Consider the following 25,989-nt stretch of genomic DNA (forward strand, 5'->3'; position numbering starts at 1 on the left):
ATGGGCGACGGTTTAAAGTTATCTAAAGGTTGGTCCGGATAGTTCGCTTCTAAGTGCTGACAGGAATTTGGACGTCCAACGATGAATATGGTGTTTTTAGTTCTGATTTATATTTAAGAATTTTAATTTGCTTCTCTATTTCGATTGAAATTATGGGTGGGTACTGTGTTGGATAAGTGAATTTATGTCAAAATGGCGTAGAATCGTAACATCGACAATGGAATCTTAGGACGTGGATGGTGATCATTCTTGTCATACAGAGAAAATTTCGTATAGTTCCAGCTTAGATACATTTTTGGAAAGGACTACACGACGTAATCTTGTTGACGCGTCATAACATCTAGGAACATTTACCTAGGAATGTTTTCTCTGCATGAATATGGGCGTAGTTTATAAATATAAATAATGCTGAATGATTGTAGATAAGCGTCACAGGAGCTCCAGCAGCCTGGCTGGAGTCGTGTTAGAGGGGACTCGATCCGAGCGCAAGCTGGACATGAATGGTTCGTACAATGTTATAATGTTATTCTCCTGATCTCTTTCCGGTCGTGTCGTGGGATTGCCGTCCCATCGGGTTATGAGAGTAAAGGAATAGGGAGTGCACTTGTGTCTGCGCAAATGCTCGTGCACTATAATATGTCCTGCGCAGCTGGCTAAGCTGGCTGTTATTGTCTATATTAATTCTGATTTAGAATATCAAGAAAATTATTGTGCCCTCAATCCCTTACCTTTACAGCCCGAAATAGTCCTCACATTGGGCGAAAGCACCTGCAGTTTTATCTGTAAACTCTGTCAATCCACAACAGTTTTTTAATGAGCCAAGACTAAAGTCAAAGTTTTTTAAATTCACTATTGGACTATCGCAGGTTTTCACGAAAGGTTAGAAAGTTAGGTTCCTACACTACCTACACGTTTCCTAGAAGTGGATCTTATGGACAAGAACCGGCAATAAACTCTACAGTACATTACTAAGTCATGCTCCAGCATTTAGCCCATTTTATTTCGAGGTACATCTGGTACTTCGGGCCCATCCTCGTACCTCTGCATCACATGTCTGTGACTGCCCATCATCACATACTAAAACGTTTTCCCGTGCCACTTCGAAACTTCCTCTTATAGAGGTATACCTACTAATTTCTTCTAACATATTTATGTACGTACATTCTGATCTCAGCTGCATGCACAGATCTCTATCATTCATCCCTTTGTGACCCAGTGCTTTGACCACAAAGGATGTCAGATCTAAACCTGGCCTCATAGCATAAGTTAAGAATATGGCACCTATACTTAGAGCTCAGATTACATAGGTATAAATAATTTTATTAGCTTCAATACCGGAGATGGATGACCAGTTCACCACAGCTGAAGCAAGATGCGACGACCTTCAGGAGAAAATTGAATTAATCAAATCTTTAAAAAGAAAACGAAAACTCAAAAAACGAAGGTACATTTTATTTTACGCAGTTTTTCTTCAGGACGCTGTAGAAGAGCAGACCTTTATCTGTTTTCGACTTTGGTCATATAATTTGACCCGTACAAAATTCAACAAAAATCTCTTAGGTATTTGATTTGACATATTCTAAGTTTTCGTGTTGCAATAGGCACGTGTATTTTCATAATAATGTTTATTTGGGGTCTTTCAGCATGACTCGAGTATCTGATCCGCCAAAGACACCAGACAAGGTACCCTTCATTACTGTGCGAACGCAACCTAAGAAAAGTAAGTACTACTGAGTTCAGTTACTAGTACCTACCTTTACATAAATCTGGCGCCAAACTCTACGGCGTTTACAACTAACTTCCGAGCACACGTGGCTATACCTACTGCGCAGTCATACGCGCGAAGTTCCGAACTGCCATACAGTTTGACAAGAGAGAATTACACCTAACTTTAGTAAAACTAAACTTCTGCTCAATAGCTGAGCAGTACAAATATTTTGACCTTTTTGAACCTAATTGTAACGAGGTGAATAGAAGAGAAAATGACATTGGCCCGATACCAGATTGTCAAGGAGTACTTGCCTGGTTCAAATGACAATAATTTTGCCTAGGCAGAAAATACGGGCGCAAGCTCTTACCTACCCCTTCATAACTGTCACGACAGTTTTTCAAAACAGTCTAACCATCCAACTTTCGCAAAACGTTCTTCTCATCACAGGTTGGATAGATAGGTCACCAAAAATTGTCGAACATTATGCAAACAGATTCGTATCCCTGCCCTCATATACTTAGTTTAGCATAGGAAAATTGTGCCAGCCTTGCTGATTACAGAGGTGTCGCAGCAAGCCTCAAGACTGCGTCGGTTGGAGGTGCCTCCCAACCCCACGCGAGGATACCTGGACCCCGCCACCGTTGAACAGCATCGGATGTTGGGCCAAGTTCGAGGGTACAACCAGGCCTTCAGGCATCCAGGACAGGAGCACGTTGCGGTAAGCTTTCATTATTTAGCGAAGCTAGTTTGATCTCCTTTTGTGAATTCAGTATAGGATGTTGATTCCTATCTCCTTACCTTGAAGCTGAGAGCTGTCCTAGGGGGAACTTTTAGGCCCATTGTTAAACTGTTGAAAATATATAGTAAACTGACGTCTTAAGACAAATTACACAACTGTTGTCGGTGAACTTGGGTCTTATTGTAATACCACAAGGTACTGCCCAAGACCGGGATGGTAAGCATTCATAGGGGGAGGCCTGCGTTCAGTTCAGCAGTGGACGACAATGGACCGATATGATACATCAGGTCTTCAAGAACTAACAGCATTTTTTTTATTACTATAGGATTATCCAGCGAGCTCAGAACATCGAGCGTATCCGAAGCTTCGGCGGCAGCGGTCTCAGGCGGATGGAGATAGTAATTATATTTCTTTATTTATTGTGTATCTTACGGCCTTAGGGCTCTTAGAGTTGCCCGAGTAACTGGCTTGAGGTTAGATAAGCAGTCGCTCCTTGTAAAACATAGGTGCACAGCCGCATCCTAACTTTTATTAGACTGGAAGCCGACCCCAACATTACTGGGAAAAGGCTCGGGAGATGAGCTTACGGCTGTTTCTATCTCTGTTATTTTGCTTACATTACTAGTTATAGTAATTTGATATTAGTTATATGGAGCTAATGCCATAATTCTATCTCCAGTAAGCACATCAGATAAGTAGAATTTTGGGAACGGCCGTTAGTTGCTGTCTTTTGTTTGTATATACTTATATTATAAAGAGCTATGTAGGGGGTAATCTTTGAAACCGCTTGTCAGATTTTCAAAATTTTTTCACTGTTAGATAGCTACAATGCTCCTGAGTACCATGAGCTATATTTTATTCCGGTAAGGGTAGTAGTTCCCACGGGACGCGGGTGATACCGCTGGAAAACTGTTAGTGCTGAGTAAACGTTTTATCTATATGCCTGTCTATGTTCTAAGTGGAAGTGTACTGTTGTAAGGTATCTGTGGTCAGCGCGGACAGGACGCCAGTGATGGAGTGCTGGAGGTGGCTTGCGGACAGGACGAGATCGGCGCGGAGTACGATGCCTTCGATGTCTACCAACGACCCTCGGAGAAGTGAGTTTCATAAGTTCTTCTGGATGTCCGCCCATGTCAGACTCTGTAGGGCTGATGACGAGGCCGGCTTTTTTTGGAAATTTCTGACAGACTTTTTGTAGGATTTCTGCGTGACATTGTTGCTATCATTGTGTTCTGTTTTTCTCCTACAAAAATTGTGAGCAGGCAGCCTGGGAGAAAAATATTCACTTAGTTTTTTACTTTACATTTACTTACATTTTTCACTTTTTACCCCTAATGCTCCCTCGAAAGTTGAAGGTCAGAAAAATATTGTCGTGCCTCTCGTGATAGTCGTGCCATATTTGTAATTACGGAATTAGAATCTATAGTATAATGATTAAGTTGCAGCCCAGTGATAAGTACGAAGAAGCCCGTAGATGCGCGTCCAGGGAAACAGTCGGGCAGTCGGCGGAGGCACGTGCCCAAGGAAGTCATCCCTAAAGAAGGTAACGTATTCATTTTTAATCTGTGCATTTATAGTAATACTAGCTTCTGCCAGCGGTTTCACCCGCATCCCGCAGGAACCTCTGCACGAACCCGAATAAAAAGTAGCCTATAGCCTTCCTCGATAAATGGGCTATCTAACACTGAAAGAATTTTTCAAATCGGACCAGTAGTTCCTGAGATTAACGCGTTCAAACAAACAAACTCTTCAGCTTTATAATATTAGTAGGTATAGATTATAAAGAAGAAAATTTTGTTTGTTCTCAAAAACTGCTGAACCGATTTTAAAAAATCTTTGACTATTAGAAAGCTACATTCATTTCTCATTTTATATCGTTTAGCAGACCAAATGCCGGTTCAATGGCGGGGAGCCCCACCGTCACCGCCGGTTCGTCACCGTGTGCCTTCCAACAAAAGCCATCATTCCTCAGGTAAGTTTGATTCATCAACCAAGTCAACACAGACAGTGTCAAGTTACAGCCTTGTTATCGTTCCACAGCTGGGCATAGGCCTCCTCTCACAAGGAGAAGGATTGAGCGTTAATCACCACGCTTGCTCAATGCGGGTTGGTGATTTCAGACTACCACGATAATGAAGTGTCTAACGTTAATTTTCCCCCTAAAGGGAAGGAAGCTTTTGCGTCAGGAGCCCATCAAGTGGAGGAGCGTCCCGTGGTGGAACTCTTCAACAAGAGTCGGAACAGCCCCACGGACGTGAGGAGGCAGACCACAGCGCCCCCGCCTCCTGCACCGCCCGTCGAGAGGAAAAAGAAAGGTGAGCGATAAAACTTTTTTTAACGACGTCAAAAATCATCAAATGACCCCTCCCGCTGTGGGTTAGCAGCGGTGAGGGAGTGTCAGACTCTTACTGACTAAAAACCGTCGTGTTCCGTCGTAGGCCTTTTAGGTAGCAGGGCCGCGGTATCTCTTTCGAACAACCCGCAGCGCAGCCAGTGAGTGATAAGACTTCATTTGTTTTCGCAAGTTTCCAACCAGCACACTGCCATTATCACTTTTTAACACGCTTATATTAGCTTCACTTGTAACTATGTATGTAAGAAGAAAATCTTGGAGTTTTAATTTGACCCACTTCCCGGTCTTCGATTAGGATGAAATTTTGCACACGCTCTGAGTTCTGATGACATTACATGACTAGCTAAGGAACGTCATTACAAATCCAATTAATCCAAAAAAGTCGCGCGTGCTAAAAGCGTGTTTTTAATTGATAAACTATCAATTTTTACCTGATTAAGAAGAGTACGAAATGTTATATAATCAAATTCTTCTAAACGGGATTTACAAAACAAAGCTAAATTAAAAAAATAAGCGATAGGATAGGCAGGTTGTTGGAGACATGAAATATTTTATACTGTTTTAGTCTTTCCAGTTCGCCTGCCACCCAAACGTGAAACTGACGAGTCCATGGGGCCTCTAGAGCAGAATTTGGACCAAATGGAGATCAAAAAGGTTAGCAGCACTGTGTTTTCAGTTCATTTTTTGTTTTCTTTCCGAATTCAGTTCCTTTGTTTCGCGAATTTACTTATATCCCCGAAACCCCCTTCGAAACTGCTTGAGGCTACTCTTATAAAACGCGTTAAGCGTTTACCACCACCGAACCCGAAACAGCTTACTTTAAAAATTTTAAGTTAACTTGCTTAAGTTAGTTAGCTTAAGTATTCATATTTATTTGCATACCATAATGTTACAATGATGTCACAAGGGGCTTAAAGCTAGGTACATATTATGGACCCTGTTAGGGCACGGCAAAACAAGGCTTAGAAGTAAAATATAATACTGATGCCATCGACTCGCCAAGAACAAGAAAACAAAAAAATACCTATCCAATATTTTTTCCTCATCCAAAAGACGGTTCAATTCGAATCACTATTCTTCAATCCTGTTCACTTCATACCAGGACCACCACCCACGGCGCGTGAAGTACCGGAGCCGACGCTACGAGCTGCCGACTGTCGCGTCCCAGATGAAGCAAGCCGGCATGAGGTACTACTACGGTACCTCGAACCATACCAACATACCCTTCGTAGTGAGCAAGAGCACCGCGCCCTCACATAACATTGGAGTCAATATACAGCAGGTCGGTTGGTTTTTAGCAAGTGTTACAGATAAAATCATATAATATATCCTCCGACAGTTTATTTATAAAACGGCTCTACTTTACAAAAGGTTCTTTGGCAAAATACCTATTGACATTCTAGACGAACCAGTATTTAAAAATAAATTACGAACATTTTTAATTGATAAAGCATAGGTACTACAAGATCCAAGATATCAATTGAAATACAAGATAAAACTTTTGACCAATATTATTAATTCCACTGCCAATACCCTACCAATGTAATGAGTGTATGTCTATTATGCAGGACATATTAATACTCGACTATACTGTTAAGATTTGTAAACTTACAAATGCCCATTGTATGTACTTTGACTTTTTTATTGACTGTAATGATGACGTAATACGAGCACTAACACTATTTTCAATATGGCGTCAGTGTACTGGCCAGTATACTGAATTACATTTCGGAATACGCTTATCTCCACTTTTGTGCTCAAAAAGAGACATAATAATCTGAAAATGTTTGCGAAGATGATGATGACTTAATCTATTTTATCATTTGGTCTTTGCAGGTTTTAAACGGGCTCAAAATACAACAGCCGTTGTCTGGCATACCCCTTACAATCGCGCATCATATGGGTACGTATCTTTTAGTAAATTTTGCTATGTTCAATTTTAATTTGAGTTTAAGTGATATATAACTTTGTTTTCAGGTTTGGGCCACGTACCCTCGTACGGGATGAAGAGTGCATCAGTCGTGAGTCTCAAAATTCCTTTTTCCGAAATTTTCTTGATATAAGCTTAGGGTGAGTCTTTACGGTGCATGTTGCTTGCTCATGTTGAGGCACATGCACAGGTTACATGCATTTTAATAACGTGTGTGTCCAGCGACTCGCTCATGTACCAAAGCAAAATACCCACCCGCGTGCTCTTGTCACTTGTGCATGTTCTATCTACTTGTACCGTGTCGATGCATCATTAATATCAAACGCGTTTTCTCAGTTTCATACGGATAGGATCCTATTATCAAGCAAGCAGTATTAGCCGCTTTGTACACAGAGCAACATAAGTTGAGTTTGTGCAAAACATCAGAAAAATAGGAAGGCCATTCAACACTTACCACGGATTTCAATAAACAATCTCGTCTTTGGATTTAGCTTACCAGCCCCATACGATCAAATTCCTATCTCCAGTGAACAAATTCACGGACAGATAAATTATTGAAGCCTCCGTATACTGGATTCACAGCAACCCTCGCTCGACCACCGCGAGATAAACGCGATCCGCCTCGGCCGGCGGTTGCTGCGACTGCCCTCCTACAAGTACATGTCGTACAACCGTCTTCTCACGTTGTACCGTGAGGGAGACGGCATGGTCCCACGGTTCCTGAGGGCTATCTCCCGTCCACACTACTTCTATACTTCTATGTACAAGTGAGTATCCAACGTGTTTATTAGATCCTGGCCCATTTTCACCGATAAAACGTCCGATGTTATTGAAAGTGAAAATTCATAGTGAACAGTTGATTTAAGAAAAGTGACGTTTATGTTCATAGATGCCTATTATATTGCTCTCAAAGGATCAGAAATAATTGCGTTTTATAAATCGGTTACCTGAAAGCCTGAGCCCAAGCGTCTAACAACTCTTACCTGGATTTAAAATCTCTAAAAAACATCTAAATCAGTTGATTCAACTCCAGCAATATTGCTTAAGTTGAACAAGCACCTTCCATGCTTATGATGCTTACTCTGAAGTTAGACTTTTCTGCCACGTGACACCTTCAAATCTGACTTCTTAATTTCCCTTTCACAAACCAAAATCTCCCCATTACCTTGTTACCCACATAAGTTTTCAATTGCGTATTAATGTTTCAAGCAGTCTCGCGACAAATCGCGATGACTTCGACGGCGCCACGTCCAAGGGGCGCGGCGGGAGTCACGAGGCCAAACAAAGTCTTGCGGAGTACGCCAACCTTTATAGGGAGTACGAACATATCGACAAATGTATTAAAGAAGGGAATTATGAACCGGAGCTGGAACAGCGTAGGGATGAGCTCACCAAGGAGTTGGCGGCACGAGAGGAACATATACGCAGGGTTAGTAATCTGTAGACATACCGCTAGATTTCGTTTTATTCATTTATTAAAAAAGGCTGCTCTGTACTTATCGTTTAAAGCATTTATTTTAATCTTGCCATGAAGTCTGATATAATTGGCAGACAGACACAATATACGAGCGCTAGCTCGTTATTTATCAATTTTCCGTTGATTATTTTTCATTTTTTTTTAACAGTCGAATATTTCGAGTGTCACTGTTCATCGATTTCTAATTAAGTAAATACAGCGTTTATATGGTACACTGTTCAAATTACAAAGGTGTAAGAATGTAAGAATTGACCAAGTGTCTATAATAATTCCTTGCTTCCCTTACAAGTTTCTTGTCTCCTCAGGTGGTACAAGAGTTCAGAGCGTCAGGCGAGGCGGAACAACCCCTCAGGGCGACCGCATCCACAGCTGAGGAGGGCTACAGGCACTCTGCCTACAAAATAGGGGATCCACAACAGTAATCAGTCTACGGAACCTGCCAAGCACTAGCCCGATGACGTATGCGCTGCGAAAACGTCCACGAACACCTTTAACGTGCTCTAGAATTTACGTCAGTTTCTATCGAGCTGATACTACTTAAAAATGTTCAAAAATTACAAACTTCTTCTTCTCTCTTCTCAGCTATTAACCCCACTTGATAAAGGTTTAGGCCTTTAAAAAATGTAATAAATAAAATCAATAATTCATGAATTGCAAGTAATGATTACATCGGTACTTTTAAATGCGAGTTCGGTTTCTAAAAATTGTATTTTTGTAAGTCTGTGGGCGTTTAGAGTCGTCACCAATATTTTTGCTGTATTTATTTAATTTATTGAGCTTATTTTTTTACATCTGAAGGTCCTTTGTTCCTTTGTCTAGTGTTGTAGACAAGTACCTTGTAATCGATGTCGATACCTCCTTTTCTATTGCTTTAAACCGACTCGCAAATTGCGTAGGTTTAATCAAATTGTGGATGTGCACTTATGCTATGTATGAAGTTCCATTGCAGTCTTACAGCAATAAAGTAGCGTTCAGACATGTTACGAATGTTCGATAACTCGCGTTTAGTTGTTCGTAGGTTTCGATGGACGTTTTGGGGTGCACTTCGTTGTAAACTGTGCGTAAAGCGTGGTTTTGACGGAATAAATCTCGGGTATGGTCCGCCCGGGCCGCGGACTAACGGGGCGGGGGCAGCACTAGCTTCGACTTCTCTTTTATCGATACTCGTCTAGGCTTAGCTTGATAAGGACGCTGAGTTGTCTAGATCTAGACTTCTCTAGGTTATTGTGTATTGTATTTGCTATATTTGAATGTTTGGAACCGCTAAGAAGCTTGTAGACCGGTCCCATATTGTTGTCCAAACTGATGTTAGCTGGAATTGAAAGCATTTTGATTGTTACGTCGAATATAAATTGTAAATGTAATGTAATCTTTGTTGGCTGAGAATAGTAAAAGTTTGTGAATTATATCATAAATATAAAGAAGTTTGAATACGATTTGTTGACTTTTCTATTTGTTTTTATTAATTCGTTTAAAAAAAATAGTAACGTTTGAAGATAAATGAGTTCTACAAAGCAACGTGAACATACGTCTAGGCATGCAATTGTAAATAGTAATTACTAGATATCCATAATAGTTAATTTACGAATAATATACACAATGCCTAACTCTAGTGATGCATCTCTATGCACTTTATCGATATGATATTTTTATAACATGAAACAATTTGACACATTTATTATGTACACATAGTTAACAACAATGAAGTTAATTTACAATAATTACTATACTTATTTTAGATACACATATTAAATTAGTTAAATAAGTACATTAACTTCAGATCGATAATTTAATTGTTGGCGAACATAACATTTAAGTTGCTCGTTAAAATAGACGTAACTTTTAATTCTATTTACACGGAAATAAATAACAATATCTTATGTTAAAAGTTAATCTTAAATATACCTAGATGTTCGTGTAATACTTGCTAATTAAGTACCTATTTACGATCTATACAACTAATAGACCTGGTATGCCGTTAATGGATTGAGTGGCTTCCGACATAATTTACAAATTATCGATATAATAGTGTTGTTGAACTACATGAAATAAATACTAATGCTACACATCCTTATTCATATGGTGAAAAAACCTACTTTCTCGATTTTCTATCGAAAATTATTCGGTTGACTTAATAAAACAATTACTACATAGCAATGATGACCAAAAATCTTTGGTATGCGTTACATAATAAATTACCCATTAGAAACAAATCAAAGTTGCGGGAAATTCAAAATCAATTTATTTCAATAAATAAATCGAGTAGTAAACAGATTATCGATAAAGCAAAACACTAGCTTACAAATGGTTCCAACATGGAAAAGCGATTCAGAATTCCACCTGACAATCAATATGTGTTGTACCTACAAATAAGACTTTCGGATATGAATATTTTCTATTTAACTAGTAATAAAATATTTCACTAAACAGTTTGCAAAGTTAGAAGATTGATTATGAAATGTTTTTGGAATATCCATACGTAATCTTTATCGATACGTGGAACCTACGATAGTAGTATCCAAAGATCTGACCCTGACTCTAAAAACTGTCGATAACCAATTTTCTAATTGCGTCACAACACTACTCTGAAGATGAATGCTAAACACTGACTTCACATCGAATGGAAAACGACAATAGGGACGTAATGGTAGATTTCAGACTATAGTGTTTTATATATATATAGTGTTTTATCCGCAAATATCCGTAAACGCACGTAACACTCATATCTAAACGACATGGGCGGATATGAGCTTATTTCTGCATAAAAGAATCTCGCACTTATACCAGTAACTATTAAGGTAATCTGTGCTAATACGAACTTATAAGCGCGTCGATAGATTACGGACCAGCAGGTCAACCTACCTGAAACTGTTAAATTTTACCAATCGAACATTAACCTTCTACTATTGTGAAATGGTTGAAAATCATTTGAAGACATTTGACAGATTGAAGTAGGCTGATGTGCTTTCGTCGATCTTTCACGAGGTTATACGCATCACACTAGTCTGAAACCCCTACACACCGTAAATAGGTACGCTTAATTGCGAGTATCAGTTGAAGATGGCAGGTTTTCGCCATCAAGCTTGTGGCGAGCTGCCTGGATATAGGCCTCCGCAGCCAGGGCCGGCCAGGCGTCGGCAGCTGCAGTGGGTGCTCCGGCACCGCCCCAGGGCTCCGAAGTGGACACCTCCGCCGGCCTGTCCACGCTCTCCGCCACTTTGGGCGGACACTCCAAAGAAATGGACTTTGGAGTCTCAATCCTATAGAAAAGGGAGTGTTAGTCGGAATGGAGGTACAGTGAGTGTTTTGCATTTTTTTTTCTTGTTAGTATAGCTGTTGTAAGCCTTTATTGCTCAACAATCTAAACCGTTCTCCGTTATATGAATTTGATTGGACTGGACGGTGACAGAACTACCCATGTTGTAAGTATTGCTTAACATAGGACCAGTAATAGGGGAGAAGCAGACAGAATTATCTTAGACGAACATACGGTTATTCTTTGTTACACGAACTTGCAAAATGGTTAAATGTGCATTCTTTTAACCGACTTCAAAACAAGAAGGAGCTTCTCAATCCCCCGGCAAAGTACTTTTTTTTATTGCAAAACACTCTTCGATTAATCTGAAAGGGTACTTAAAGGACGAGGTGTGGTGTGGGTTTTAGAGAAAAAATACCTCACGCGTTCTGGTGACTGCATGGCATCGTTGGTGCTGGAGATCTCCAGGTCTTCAGCATAGCTGATGTGCAGCTTCTCGCCCTCACTGCGAGGCTCTTTTTCTAATGAAAATCATGAGAAATTGGCTCTTCAATCATTCAACATTAAAATATGTACGGAAGTCGCAGATATAGGTAGGTTTCGTATTCCACGACATGTTTTTATTACACAAAATATGCTTCTTTTATTAATTAGTCTGTTGCTTAGTTATCCAGGCTAAGTACTTTTTACTCAAAGTTGATCTTATTACTCGTACACTTCCATTAAAAATAAATGAGAAAAAACACTATTTCGTGAATAGAGTAATTACACTATATAGTTATTGTGACTTGCAGCTCTTTCGTATCTACTCTAGAACACCCTATAAATACCAGCCATCTTTTTAAGTTTCAGAGCCGTCAAGGTCCAAAAGCCTCATATCAACATTATCCCCGTCAGAAAGGAGTACCAAATCATTGACTATTCTACTAAAAGCATCCAGAACATTCGACTCACCATCAACATTGATAGCCGCCTCCGGCCATCCAAGCGAGTCTCCCTCCACATCAACAGGCTCGTCCTCCGCGTCATAAGGCCGGGGCTCCCGGGGCCGCTCCTCTCGGCGCTCCTCGTCCAGGTCATACCCGAGCATGCTCTCCACAGTGTGGTGGCGTTTGCGAGTTCGCAGCTTCAGCCGACGCTGCCGGTTTGCGCGGATCCGCTGGTATGTCTGGTGGAGAAACGAGATTTTGAAGTCTATTTAAAAATAAAGTCGTTTGGAACTTCCACTCGCAGCAAGTGCCGATACTTGATAAAGGCTTGTTATAGTAATTAAGATACGCAGGTACGTAGGTATATAAATGTATTCAAAATTTGGTATACATGTTCGTAACTCCTCTCTTCAAACACAATGCACGTCAACATTTTCAATAAACTCCACATTGGGAGTAAGAGTTCAAAAATAATAATGTTGGATATGGTCGTTGCAACCGAAAAACGTCCACTGCTGGAAATAGGCCTCCCTAAGCAGACCGTAACCGTGCTGGGCATGCGTGTTGGCCAGCATCGTCCTATCCCTATAATGTAGACATATAGATAACAGCTGGTATTTACCTCCCAGCGTGCATCTTCGTCCTGATGATGCAGCGAGTGCTGGGGCGGAGCAGCGGTGTCCCTCGGCAGGGCGCTCAAGCTGTACAGGTGCTGCAGCTCTTGGAGAAAGTGAGCCTGCGCCACGCCAGGACCCAGACGGGCACCACATACTCCACACGCCGACTTGCGCTCACCATCCGCTGGACAAAACATTAACGGAATATAGGTTCGGTTGTGCTGTGCTCTTTTCTGCATATGCTTGAGGACAACATAGTCAACTTTGTACATACGCATGACAGTATTACAACATCTTGCATCCAAGGTTCCAATATTTTTCCTAATGTTGTTAACAATGGAATTTATTTTCTTAGTCAGAAAGTCAACCAGTCTTACTAAGGGGTATTGGCTTTCCCGGGTAACTGTGTTGAGGAGGTCAGATAGGCAGTTGTTCCCTAAAAATACTGGTACTCATAGATCTGCATCCGGTTAGACTGAAAGGGGCCTTCAAATACAAAATATAACCAACCTACATAATTTATGTGGACTACGTTTGAATCACAAATTATATATAACCTTAGCTGCAATCACGAAATTGCATTGAAACTTCATTCAACACCGCTTGCCTTTTACTATATTGATTTAAGGATTTCCAGTAAAAAAGTTAATGGTCAAGCGAATCAGGGAGTGAAATGAAGTAAGATGCCTCCTCTAAGCCATTCACAATTTTTTTTTTTTCTTAGAGAAGGCTTACAGACTAATAACATTATCGTATTTTAACTTAAACTACATAGTCAGATTGCTAATTACAAGCCTTCACAGATAAATTATACAAACTATCGATTGCCTATATAACTATTGTTATATACATATAGGAGTTATAAAGAAGAAAAAAAGAAAAATCAATAATCTAATATAATAAGTTTGAGAGCCGCTATTGATAAAGAATGATTTAGCTAAAAGCCGTCTAACTGTGTTCGCCTTGGTGCAGAATAGGTCAATGTTTAGGTCCCGTGGAAGATGGTTAAAAGTGAGTGCACTTCTGAGAGTAAATGCGTTTCGTCTGTAATTCGTTGTTGCGAAAGGTATGTGCAACAATGGCTGCTGTCGAAAAGCAATTTTGTTTGTACCTAATTCTAACTTCGCGAGAAGTTCAGGGCAGTCGATGGAGCTATTAGCGATATTTATCAAAAAGCTGACAGCGCTAATCCGACGTCTGTGCTCAAGTGGTAGGAAATGGTACCTCATGCAGCAGTGGATGTAATCATCTGACCATTGCTGTGCTTTTAAATCCAGGTACCGAAGAAATTTTCTCTGAACACCCTCAATACGGGACTTATATATCTCATATTGAGGATTCCACACTTGAGATGCATATTCTAAGTGGCTGCGTACGAATGAACAATAGAGAATTTTAATTGGCTTAAGTGACCTGAAGCAGGTTGTGGTTCTTATAATAAATCCAAGTGCCTTTGATGCCTTTTTAACTATCTCATCAACATGCTGATCATATAAGAGTTTGCTGTCTTGTGTAACTCCTAAATCGTTAATACTATAGTTCGGCCATTCAGAGAATGCGTTCCTGACACGTCGCGATTGAACTGACGACGTAACTTTGCAATGGCGTTGCAGTTACGATAAAAATATTTTTGCTGGTTGTTTACCGTTTTAACAATTGAGGAGCATTAAAACAACATTATTATATCAATAATCAATGAATGTTATAATTCAGTCAGTTCAATCGCGACGTGTCAGGAACGCATTCTCTGAATGGCCGAACTATAGCGACTTTAGTAATGCACTGATTACTGATAGTGTAGCTCGAGCTTATTGCAGATTTCAGACGAGCAAAAGTTAAATGAAAGCATTTGGATACGTTCAGTTGAAGTTTGTTGTGAATACAATATGTCTCAAATCTGTTAAGATCAGCTTGTAATTGGTATGTATCACACAAACTTCGCACGACTTTGTGTACTTTCATATCATCAGCATACAAAAGAATATACGAGTGTTTAAAGCAATGTTTAATATCGGCAATAAACAATATAAACAATAGAGGCCCCAAAATCGAGCTTTGAGGCACTCCTGATGCAACACAACTCCAACCCGAAGTGTAACAATACGACCATGAATAAAAAAAATCGGAGATCCCTAAGGAGTTTAGTATTTACAGTACAAGATATACTGCTATACTAATACAATAAAGAGGTTTTTTTTTTACCTTAAAGGCTCCGAAACTACAGAAACGATTTGAAATTTTTTTATCACTGTTGGCAATATATATGGCTATATCTTATCCCGGTCCGGGCAGTAGGTATAGCTTCAACGGGACTAGAATCCTCGGGAAAACGGCTAGTCAAACATAAACAGGTTTGTATAGGCAATTGTGCGTATTCGGGCATTTAACAAGACCAATACAATAACAATAGGCCACCAGTAATTACTATTAGAGCATTTAATTGAGGCAGTAATGGTTTGCTTATCACATGAACACATTTACCAATAATTACATGCATTTACCAATTACAAATTTCACGTAACACAGTTAGGTTAACCACTTCGTTAAACTGGTGTGAATTTTGGTAACAGGTGGAGTGATGTGAGCCGTCATCTTCAATCGAATCAGGTGCCCAAGTGGACCTAGGTACTTCCCGTACATTGTGATATATGGACTTGCCATTCAGAAATGTACCATAATGACGTCCAGGCCAATAGTCGGACATTGAACCTGTTATCTCTAACAGATCTCATTCTCATAGCCCGATGGGACAGCAAGACTGCACAACCGGAGAGAGATCAGGCACAGGATCGACTTTATTGTTCTCTGAAGTAAGAGTGTATCAATCAACAACTTCCAAACTCCAGATTAATGTGTGAAAGTTTCTTTAAACCCACAAAGCGATTTCAGTCCAACTCGTTCAGAAATATTCCTTAATGTAATTTTGTAATCTGTCATTCAACTTTTAGGGTGCATCTACACGGTGCAAGTATCTCGCGTATGTTCAGGCACATCCACAGGTTACATGCATGTTAAAAACATGCGAGTCGCGCGATTCGCGCATGTACCAAAGCCAAATACCCACCCGTGTGCTCTTGTCTCTTGTGCAAGTCAACTTGCTCCAGCTACATGCACCCTTAACTTAAATATTCCGTTTAACTTAAGTATACTCACGAGAGAAGAAATCATGGGAGTCAGTGCAGGTAGCCGTGGGCGGTGCGTCATCATCCTTGCAGGGTCTTGGCGAGGCTGACGCTGCAGACCCTGGTGAGCTGGTGTCGTCTCTCGCTGCATACCCGTGCCGGTACAGCGGCGGGGTGCTGCTGTCATCGCGGACATTCTGGAAAAGTTACGGGTTAGAGCCCTAGTACACAAGCGAATTAAGCGGAACGGCTGCGGGTCAATATTGCGAGTGGCTGCGGGCCGGAGTGGGTACCTAGCAATTGCTTTATGGGTGTACGCAATGAATTCTCTGCGTATACGCGGCGTATGCCCCCTTTTGTAACAGGGCTTTTATGTGGTTGGGTTAAACCAAAAAGTAATGGGGCGCTGTTACTAAGAATTAGCCGTGCCTTTGTATTTCTTCCGGCCATATCTCATGAATTGGTACATACTGTGTCAGATTATGTAGATACGTAGGTATATCTGTTGCCGTTTTAACCAATAAACTAGGACACATCAATTTTGGAGGTGCTTTCATACAACAAACGTGACATTTTTTATCCTTTTAGAGATAATGGAGCGGAACCCCTCGTGCTTTCAACTCGCACTTGGCCAGTTTAAGTACTAATGAAGTCTTCTAAATCCCATCTCACGTTAACAATACGGAGAGCTAGTACTAAAGCCTTTTCGCAGAACCTTTAACAGGGCTGTCAACTTAAATTAAGAGCCCTAAGTGGATCAGTGGGAATGTCGACGCGGCTCCGGTTCGACTACGTCGAGAGTACGATACGGTTACGATTAGGTTACTATTCCGATAAGTGTATCCATAATAAATAACTTAGTATTTATTTTACTTTATTCAACGGTTCGAGTATACACTCCTTCCTAGTAGATAAGTGGATGTTTTGAATGCTATCTTTACGAATTTTGTAAGTTTTTATCAACAACAATACCGTCACTAGAGATTTGGAACGCTTTTTCAGGTTCTTGTAAATGAAACGCGACTGAGTACTAATCAGAAAGAACTAACTTTAGTTTATTTTTATTTTTTTGGTATGTCATCTCGCAGTTCAGCCTAGGAGGCCGTGTACTGCTTAACCGGACTCTTCCCTGTGGATGCCTAAAATTTAAGGCCTCCAGCCACTTTATTTTCCAAAAACATAGTTTAATAAAAACATAGTTTAATATTAGCGTAGGGTGAACTGCAAGTTGGTGTTGCGGAGAACACTGGGCGTATACGAACAGAGTCAGCTGAGGTGCTGTACGACTCAAGCGCACGGCGCGGCACGTAAATCTCTACCTCCTCCTACTCGACCGCAGTCAGTATACGATGGTCTTCGGCGCAGGGATGTCGTCGCTCCTCGATAAGACCGCCAGCGCAGTCCCCGGCCGCTGGAGCTGTCGCCTGCATTCCTAACGTAGGGCTCCCGCGCCGGGCGCCGCTCAATGCCAGTGCGCCGCGCGCTTTGACGGCGTGTGGACGTGCGATGCGCTTTTGCATGTCACTACACGCTATTAACGCGCTGAATTCACCCAAATTCGCTTTTTTCAAATAATTTTTTGACCAAATCTTTACAGTTTTTTTTTTTTTTGAGTTTTTGACGGCGAAAAAAATTATATATTTAATCTTGAACATATTTCTGAGAACCCTGTTAATTTCAAAACACGCTCTCGAAAAGTTTTCTCGATACAAAAAAAAATAAAACTTACCTCATAAATGATTTTCGAACAAAAATATCTGTACTACTTATCGTACCTACGTTGATAAAGTTTGTAACATTAACGAGTCCATATGTAAATACAGAACTTGGTAAATTTTTATTTTTGATTATTCAACTCATTTCAAAGCTATTAATTTATATGATGTTACAAACGTTACGAACGTCACGTCAACAGGCTTCTCTCTGTGTTTTGTGTGCATTCAGTAGAGACCGTTTGTATGAAAAACTCTTCAGAATTTACGAATTGCCTTCATCAGTCACTTAAAAACGAAACCATCACAACCAAAATATAATCAAAAGGTACTTAAACATTATTATGTCACTCATCCTTACGTGCCAAGGAGTAAGGAAAGATTTGTTCTCCATGTTTTGCACTTAGATTCAAAGATATTTATTGGCAAAAAAGACACTTACATGATAACAATAATAAACAAGTTATAATATTAAAAAACATCAAGTTCGTCAGGGCACTTACCCTCAAAGCCTGTCCCACGCTTTGTCCAAGCGCATACTGCTCACCAAGATGCCTAGCGAACGCCTTCCCAGGGTACAGAGGATGGAAGGCGCCCCCTATAGGCCGAAAAGCTCCGCATCCGAAGCTCTGCAGCGCTGGGTGCAGGAACTGCGGCGCCATATGATGAAGAAACCCTTCCATGATGGACGACAATATCTAGACATTAGAAACATACGTTAATAGGTATTCTAGGGTAAGAAAATCGCGAGCAAGGTAAGGCTAGGTGTGCACTACGATTTTTTGTCGCCCGAAACGATATGTAAAGCCCTAGTTCAATGAAAAATATAAACGTCCGTTAATCTTAAATCAAATGTTTAATATGAAAAATTGAACGTGATTATTTTTCCGACCCAAATATCGACCAATAGAATTGCACCATTCGACGTCACGTGGTACAACCTACATGGTATTATACTGAAATTTTTTTGAATATTTTCTCTGGTCGTTGCTACGTCAAACTGACAGGTTGTGGCCGACATTTGGGACGGAAAAATAATCTCCCGAATACCACACGAGCTTCATAATTATCTGGCATTTCCCTCAAGGTTCCCTGCAAACAAATAAAGTCGTCAAGTTTTTCAGGAAAAATCACTCGCGCTTCGCGCTCGTTATTTTTTAACCTGAAAAACTTGACTCCTTCATTTGTTTGCAACGAACCTATCGGAAAATACCCGATAATTTTGAAGCTCTTGTGGTATTATAAGTGAAAATTCATAGTAAACAGTTATTTTAAGGAATTGATATTTTAGTTGTCGGTATAATTAAGCCTTAATTGCTTAGCAATAATTTCTACGGATAAAATGTCGCGCATATCGTGCGATTGAAAATTGTAGTGCACACTTGGTTTGACTTTTTTTATCAAGTTCAGTCTTTTCATCCTCTGTAGGCCGTGAAAAATTCCTAATTCGATAAAGTTAAGGTTAAAACGCTCAGCATGTAAGGTTTTGTACATAGGCTGGATGATCTAAATACTCATTACTGCAACATGACTGCTTTCAGTTCCCTGTCTCTCTGATTGATATCTAGCCCAGGCATAACAATCAGTAGGGGCGTAGGCTGTAACTACTAATATAATGTAATAATCATACCATAACCAGCGGTCAAATTGTTAATTGGTTAATCGGCGATCTGACGGCTAGTTATACCTAATAATTATTACATCAGTAAGTCTGACAGCCAGTCTTACCAAGGCGTATCGGGTTGCCCGGGTACTGGGTTGAGGAGGTCTGATTGCTCCTTGTAACATAATGGTACCTACTCAGCTGCATCCAGTTAGACTGGAAGCCGACCCCAACATAATTGGGAAAATTCTTGGGAAATGATACCTAAATTACTACGTAGTGCATTCCACCCAAAGTTTACCATTGTCCCACTGTTTATCCTTTGACAAGAAGTAGGGATACTAATGATATTATAAATGCGAAAGTAACTCTATATGTCTGTCTGTCTTTACGTAAATTTGGTACAGAGACAGCGTTGACCTTGATAAAGGACATAGGATAGTTTTTATCCCGGACTTTTGAAGAATTCTCTTGGAACCCGATATAATCGAACTCTACGCGGTCGAAGCCGCGGGCGGAAGCATAGGTACAAATCATTGAAGCCAAAACTTCCAAAGCTAACTATAAAACAATTCCACAAAAGTGGTCAGCATACGGTTTCGGAGAAACGAACAGAAAAAACGGTAAAACAGCCACTTAACCACACACGAATAGACGGGCTGTTTGTTTTCATAACGTTCATAACGCGTGATGCCGCCGGATATCTATCGGGAGGACAAGGCGAACAAACAAACAAGCTCGGTTTCGTCATCACAAATCAAATGAAACAGTTGGTGCTTACATTGTTTAAGCAGTCATTAATAAAGAAAAGTTTGGTGCAATTGCGATATATCGGGTGTGTCGTACCTAACCACATTAAATTAAATAAATTAATAGACTGGTTATTATATGTCACAAAAAAAAAATACGGAAAAAATCTAACAAAGTAAATAGAATATAAATGTGCGAGAATTAGAACACCATATAAGAGTCAGGCATTACAAACAACTGAAATTCTCCCTTGAAAATTGACAGCTGTCAAGTGGTCAAAACATTCAATACTCCTATCTTTATCTCTGCTTTATACATGATGTTGTAAATTATGAAAACGAAAAATGACTCCCGTGGCTAAACCAATCAATGGATTAGGTTAATTATTTTACAATTCGCCATAGAATATCATAAAGTATAGGTATGTACTATGTATGTGATAGGATTATTACTTAGGTACGACACTTGAATATTGTATTAGGTACGACATTTGAAGTCCCGTATACCTTAGACCTATTACGGTTTATCAAACTATTATATCTCTCTGTTAATTTGCTTCAAGTAAGCAAATTAAGGGTCTGTCTACACGGTGCATGTATACGTAACACATACACGTAATACACCTACACATACACGTTATGTCATATTCCTATCTCTAGTACCTAACCCAAACAGCAGATTGATCGAATATTGGAAGCGATACTTAATGTAATGACAACGTTTTCACAAAGCAGTTTTTCCTATTTGTTTTAAAGCTGAGTTTTACCGCCGTAAGTTGTAATTTATTAGTTAGGTAGTCCGTATTTTAACGTACGTACTGATTGTAGAAACGAATTCAGTTTTAAATCCTGGACAGCACTGATGTAACTTTTCAAAGTTAAATAACGTGGGAAAACTTCGTAAGGGAACCGAAATTAAAAAAAGAATTTGAACCAATTTTATTCCTAGATTTATACATTACTGTATTATATCCCTTAAAAATTTTCCGTTGCGCAAAAAACCTCTGAACCGTAACCTTTGAAATCCAAATCGATTAACACTAACACTTTCTCTACAAAAACAGGTCAGCCGTAATTAATTCCACTAACCATACATAGCTATTCACTATTCCATTTCCCACATTAGATTAGTTAGATCCTCCAACAAAGAGATTAGATTCGACAGATGCAATATAGGGATCACTGTGTAGCGACTACCAGGAACAGTGTAGGTGCAAAGAGCCTAGCTATTTGATGCACCAAGCGATTAAATATAAGGCTGAAACCTCTGATCGCTCTTCAAGCTCGTCTTACGTTTATAGCTTTCTAGCGATCTATATTTCTCAGAACTTCACTTGCAATGTGTTTTCGTACATGCAAAGACGACCTCGATGGCGCGTTACCATGCCGGACTGCCGAACCTGGGTTGGATTCCCGGTTTCTCGACATATGTGTGATGAGCATGCTTGTTGGCCCTTATATGTACTTATAACTATGTATAAGAGTAGCTATCTATATGTAGTTTATTACTTGTGTTAGCACCCATAACACAAGTTATAATACACTTAACTAACTATGGGGCTAATCGACAGTGAGTTAAAAGTTTTCCTAATAAAATGAATAGCTTAAGGACTTCAAGGGTATGTTTTCTTTACCCAGAATAGAAATGACTGAACGTGGACGTGTATGACTTTTATCTTCTGAAATCTGCCGCCCCTAGGCCGCGGCGTATTAATAAATCCAGGACTGCCTTATGTCTATCATGGGATCATTTGGGAAGTATACCTACTCTATCAAACAAAAAAAATAATTTGCTATTCGGTCCAGGCGCTTTGAGTAATCGGTGAACATACGAAAGAAAAGATCCCAACGAATTGAGAACCTCCTCTCAGTGGGAACTCGGTAAAAAATAAAAAAATATTTGATGCCTCACCAAGTTCAAACTTCTAATGAACAGTACTAAAACGAACTAAAATTTTGATGAAAAAAGAACCTCATTTTTTTTAGATGATATGAAATACATACAAAGTTTCTGTCGTCTCTGGGTGTTTTTTAGCCTTTTCCTTTGCCAAACAGATAAAGAAAAAAACTTATCACAAAAACTACTTGACTTTAGATAGCTTTAACCCTCCTCATCGTTTTTCATGTGGTTAATTTGACCATATATCACAAAATTTTGTATTTTTAAATGTCAAAGTACGATAGGAGACGAGTTGTGATCGGCACTGCTAACTTTAAATTGGTTTTGTCGTAGCCCGAAGTACTGATACTCCTCTAAATAGTGTTTAATTATGAAAAAGCGATATTTAAAAACATAGTTTTTCAAAAAATGTTTTGATCTAACAAAAAGGTACATTAATCATTAATTAAAAATGCATTATAATTTTTCCGAAAATCACTTCAAAAACTTTTCAAAACACCGACGAACTTTCTGCCAGCAATTAGTCCGAAACAAGGTTTAACCAATTTCTTAGCAATTGTACAAAATTCAAAATTAGAATACACTCTCACGCATGCTTGGCTAACCCTATTGATGCTAGTAACATACTATAGTCATTAAAATCCTTTGAAATACACGTAAAGTCCTTAGAACTAAGATTTCGCATAGGTGCCCGCTTTTTTTTGCAAAAGAGTTTCATATAAGAAAGAAAATATCTGAATAATGTCATCAGCCATCTTACTATAATCTATCTATATCTATATAAATAAAAATGAATTGTTGTTCGTTAGTCTGATTAAAACTCGAGAACGGCTGGGCCGATTGAGCTGATTTTGGTTTTAAAATATTTGTAGAGATCCAGGGAAGGTTTGAACGATACGAAGTTCGCGGGATCAGCTAGTATATAAATAAAAATGAATTGTTGTTCGTTAGTCTGATTAAAACTCGAGAACGGCTGGGCCGATTTTAAAACCGAAATCAGCTCGATTTCGGTTTTAAAATGTTTGTCGTAGTCCTGGGTAGGTCTAAACGGTGAGCAAATAAGGAAAAATTGCGAAAATTAAAAAAGTATTGAGTCGTGTGTTTGTGACTTTACCCATGCTCACCTAGGTCTACCCAACTCTGACTGGGTAATGTTAAAAATTTGTCTAATTAATTAGTGAAATGAAAATCCAAGGTCATTTTAAACATTTATTATTAAAAAAACATACCAAGGCAATCGTAATTGCTTGAAGAGCATGAACTTAATAACTTTAATAGAAAAAAAACTAATAACGGTCGTTGTTGTTCAAATTGAAATTATTTATTTGAGCATGATAAACTGCTGTGACATTTAGAATTGCACAATTTTCCTGCAGCTTTGCATGAACACTTCTTTGTGGCACATTTTGTTTTGCAATTACACCTATTATGACCCTGGCTTCCTGAAAGCGACTGCTCAATTGCAAGCTCTCTTAAGCTTTTTTTTCTGGTGATATATTTTCAATATCAATCAGTTTATCATGACACACAGAAAACTGATTCCTTGAGAACATTTCCTCAATAGTACCACGTTCGTTTCCTAGCCTATACAGATCATTACCTTTTCTTTAACTGGCATAAGCACATTCCGTAACTCGCCTCTTCCTCTATCGACATCTGGTATTTGGACTCTTACCGTATCTCCAACAGAACATGAAGGAAATTTTAAATTAGGGAATGCGGGCTCCTTAGAATTACGCCACGGGCTCGAAAATTACGCAACACCTAACATTACCCAGTCAGAGTTGGGTAGGCCTAGGTGAGCATGGGTAAACACCGAATTAAAAAGGTATTTTACTTATTATTCGGACTTTACCCAAGAAGCTTGGGTAATACTAAGTCAACCCGGGTAAACCTAGGTTTACTCCACCTTCTAGCATTACCCGTAACATATATATTACACTCAACTCACTCAAACAATAGCTGATTTGGCAATTTAATATTATTCACGTAATAACATCTCTACGACGTATTTAGTTCGCCCGTGTCCTCTAGATGGCGCTGCACCAACACTAGCGTTTCCTGCATCGCGCTATGGTTACGTTACAAGAGCTCACTAGTCTCCGAACGTAGAGTGTAAAGGACGAAGAATAAGAATAGGTCCGTTGTCAGTATTTGTAAATTTTTGAAAAGGTCTTGACTGTAATGGCCTTATAAAACTGAAAAAAAATAATGCTGTGAAGCATAAATTTTTTTTGCGTAAACTGCTCTGAAAAAGTATTCAAAATTTGTTATGTATCTAGTTTTTCACAAAAAGCTATGTTTATCTTATCGAGAATTACGAGTGTGTATTTGCAAGCTTCAAAAGAAATAACCCATGCGCTGGAAAATGTAAAATAATTGCTTCATTCTCCTACAATTCGAAAAAGCTATTTTGTTATACTCAACGCATAAAAAGATTTAAATTATATTAAAGGAATCTATCTAGTTTAGTTGAAAAATATTTTAAATGTTATGACTAGGGCCCGGATATGTATTCTTTACCCTTACCTTACCTTTAGATGACATTAAAATAATGGACACGTACCTATTTTGTCATTTCTCTCACAAACAAATAACAACAAGATAGGCGATAGATCTTTGTCATGACATGAAGAACCCAGAATCGGCAGCAATGAAATGCTTGCCAATGGGTTCATAATGAGACATTTGATGGTGCCAAAAAGATCGGCCTGAAATCCACATAAAAACAGGAAATGTTGAATTTATGTTGATTTTAAAGATTAGTTACATCAAGGCACAATAAAAAAACCAAGGTACACATTATACAAGCCAATAGTTACAGAGTTGGCCTGGTGATTAACATCTCTTGAGTTTGACCCCTACTCTTTGCACTATTGGCATGAACCACTTCAGGTACAATTATACACCGACCTTATCGTACTCGTCTCCATCATCAAGTCAGCTCTAAACCTTTAGGGTCAATTCCCACTGAAAGAGCAGCGGCCGGCAGCGGCCGTAAGAGCACGGAAAATGTAAGAGCGCGGCGCGGTGCGGCGCCGCGCGGCGCCGCGCGGCCCGCCGCGCTCGCGCTCAATCCCTTGCAATTACGGCCGCTGCCGGCCGCTGCCGGCCGCTGCTCTTTCAGTGGGAATTGACCCTTACTCTCAGTATCAATTTTTTTATCTATGCACGCCTCATTATCATCATCATCATCTCAGCCATAGGACGTCCACTGCTGAACATAGACCTCCCCCTTAGATCTTACAGATACCTGTTGGAAGCGACCTGCATCCAGCGTCTTCCGGCGACCTTTATAAGGTCGTCAGTCCACCTTGTTCGTGGACGTCCTACGCCGCGCTTGCTAGTCCGTGGTCTCCGCATCAGCACTTTTCGGCCCCATCGGCCATCTGCTCTGCGAGCAATATGGCCTGCCCATTGCTACTTCAACTTGCTAATCCGATGGGCTATATCGGTGACTTTAGTTCGTCTACGGATCTCTTCGTTTCGGATTCGATCACGTCGAGAAACACCATGCACGTCTACAACTTTCGCCGACGAAGGAACATGATGGGTTTTAGTCAATAAGAGCCTGACACTCCCTCACCACTGCTAACTCACAGCGGGAGGAGTCACATAGTTTTTTGGGCTCATAAATCAGTGTGAATATGAATGACAGTGCGCACCTACGCACATTACAAAGATCAGGTACTTAGCCGGTATCAGACTGACTGGAACTATAACTGGAATCAAGATAGTGATTGAATACTCCTTTGTAACCTATGGTGACATAATAAAGAGCTTCGACTTTGAATTCGAACATTTTATGTAAGTTGTTAACCATCGGGTGATCTCTCTCAACATTGTATTTAACCCTACTATTATTATAAATGCGAAAGTAACTGGCTGTCT

The 25,989-nt window shown here is 39.8% G+C and overlaps 2 protein-coding genes across 4 annotated transcripts in view; one reads left to right on the plus strand and one right to left on the minus strand.

Moving 5' to 3' along the window:
- Positions 1–9,646, plus strand: LOC124645147. Its single transcript, XM_047184905.1, has 17 exons — positions 1–28; positions 423–514; positions 1,341–1,444; positions 1,644–1,683; positions 2,238–2,429; positions 2,776–2,848; positions 3,430–3,547; positions 3,890–3,993; positions 4,333–4,422; positions 4,616–4,765; positions 5,369–5,457; positions 5,906–6,085; positions 6,640–6,706; positions 6,781–6,824; positions 7,307–7,500; positions 7,943–8,162; positions 8,516–9,646. Exons 1-17 carry the CDS (start codon positions 1–3, stop codon positions 8,630–8,632), a joined length of 1,902 nt encoding a protein of 633 aa, XP_047040861.1. The 3' UTR covers positions 8,633–9,646.
- LOC124644938 (protein Teyrha-meyrha) overlaps positions 9,642–25,989 on the minus strand; it is a 24,623-nt gene continuing 8,275 nt past the window's right edge. For all 3 annotated transcript variants that reach the window (XM_047184632.1, XM_047184631.1, XM_047184630.1), the window contains 6 exons: positions 18,350–18,544; positions 16,166–16,331; positions 13,018–13,196; positions 12,421–12,634; positions 11,885–11,987; positions 9,642–11,470 (listed from right to left, as the gene is read on the minus strand). In XM_047184632.1, the coding sequence (XP_047040588.1) occupies positions 11,248–11,470; positions 11,885–11,987; positions 12,421–12,634; positions 13,018–13,196; positions 16,166–16,331; positions 18,350–18,529 (1,065 nt within the window). In that variant the 5' untranslated portion in view covers positions 18,530–18,544 and the 3' untranslated portion in view covers positions 9,642–11,247. The remainder of the gene's footprint in view (positions 11,471–11,884; positions 11,988–12,420; positions 12,635–13,017; positions 13,197–16,165; positions 16,332–18,349; positions 18,545–25,989) is intronic.

Source organism: Helicoverpa zea, chromosome 31, assembly GCF_022581195.2.
Source record: "Helicoverpa zea isolate HzStark_Cry1AcR chromosome 31, ilHelZeax1.1, whole genome shotgun sequence".
NCBI classification, from domain to species: domain Eukaryota; kingdom Metazoa; phylum Arthropoda; class Insecta; order Lepidoptera; family Noctuidae; genus Helicoverpa; species Helicoverpa zea.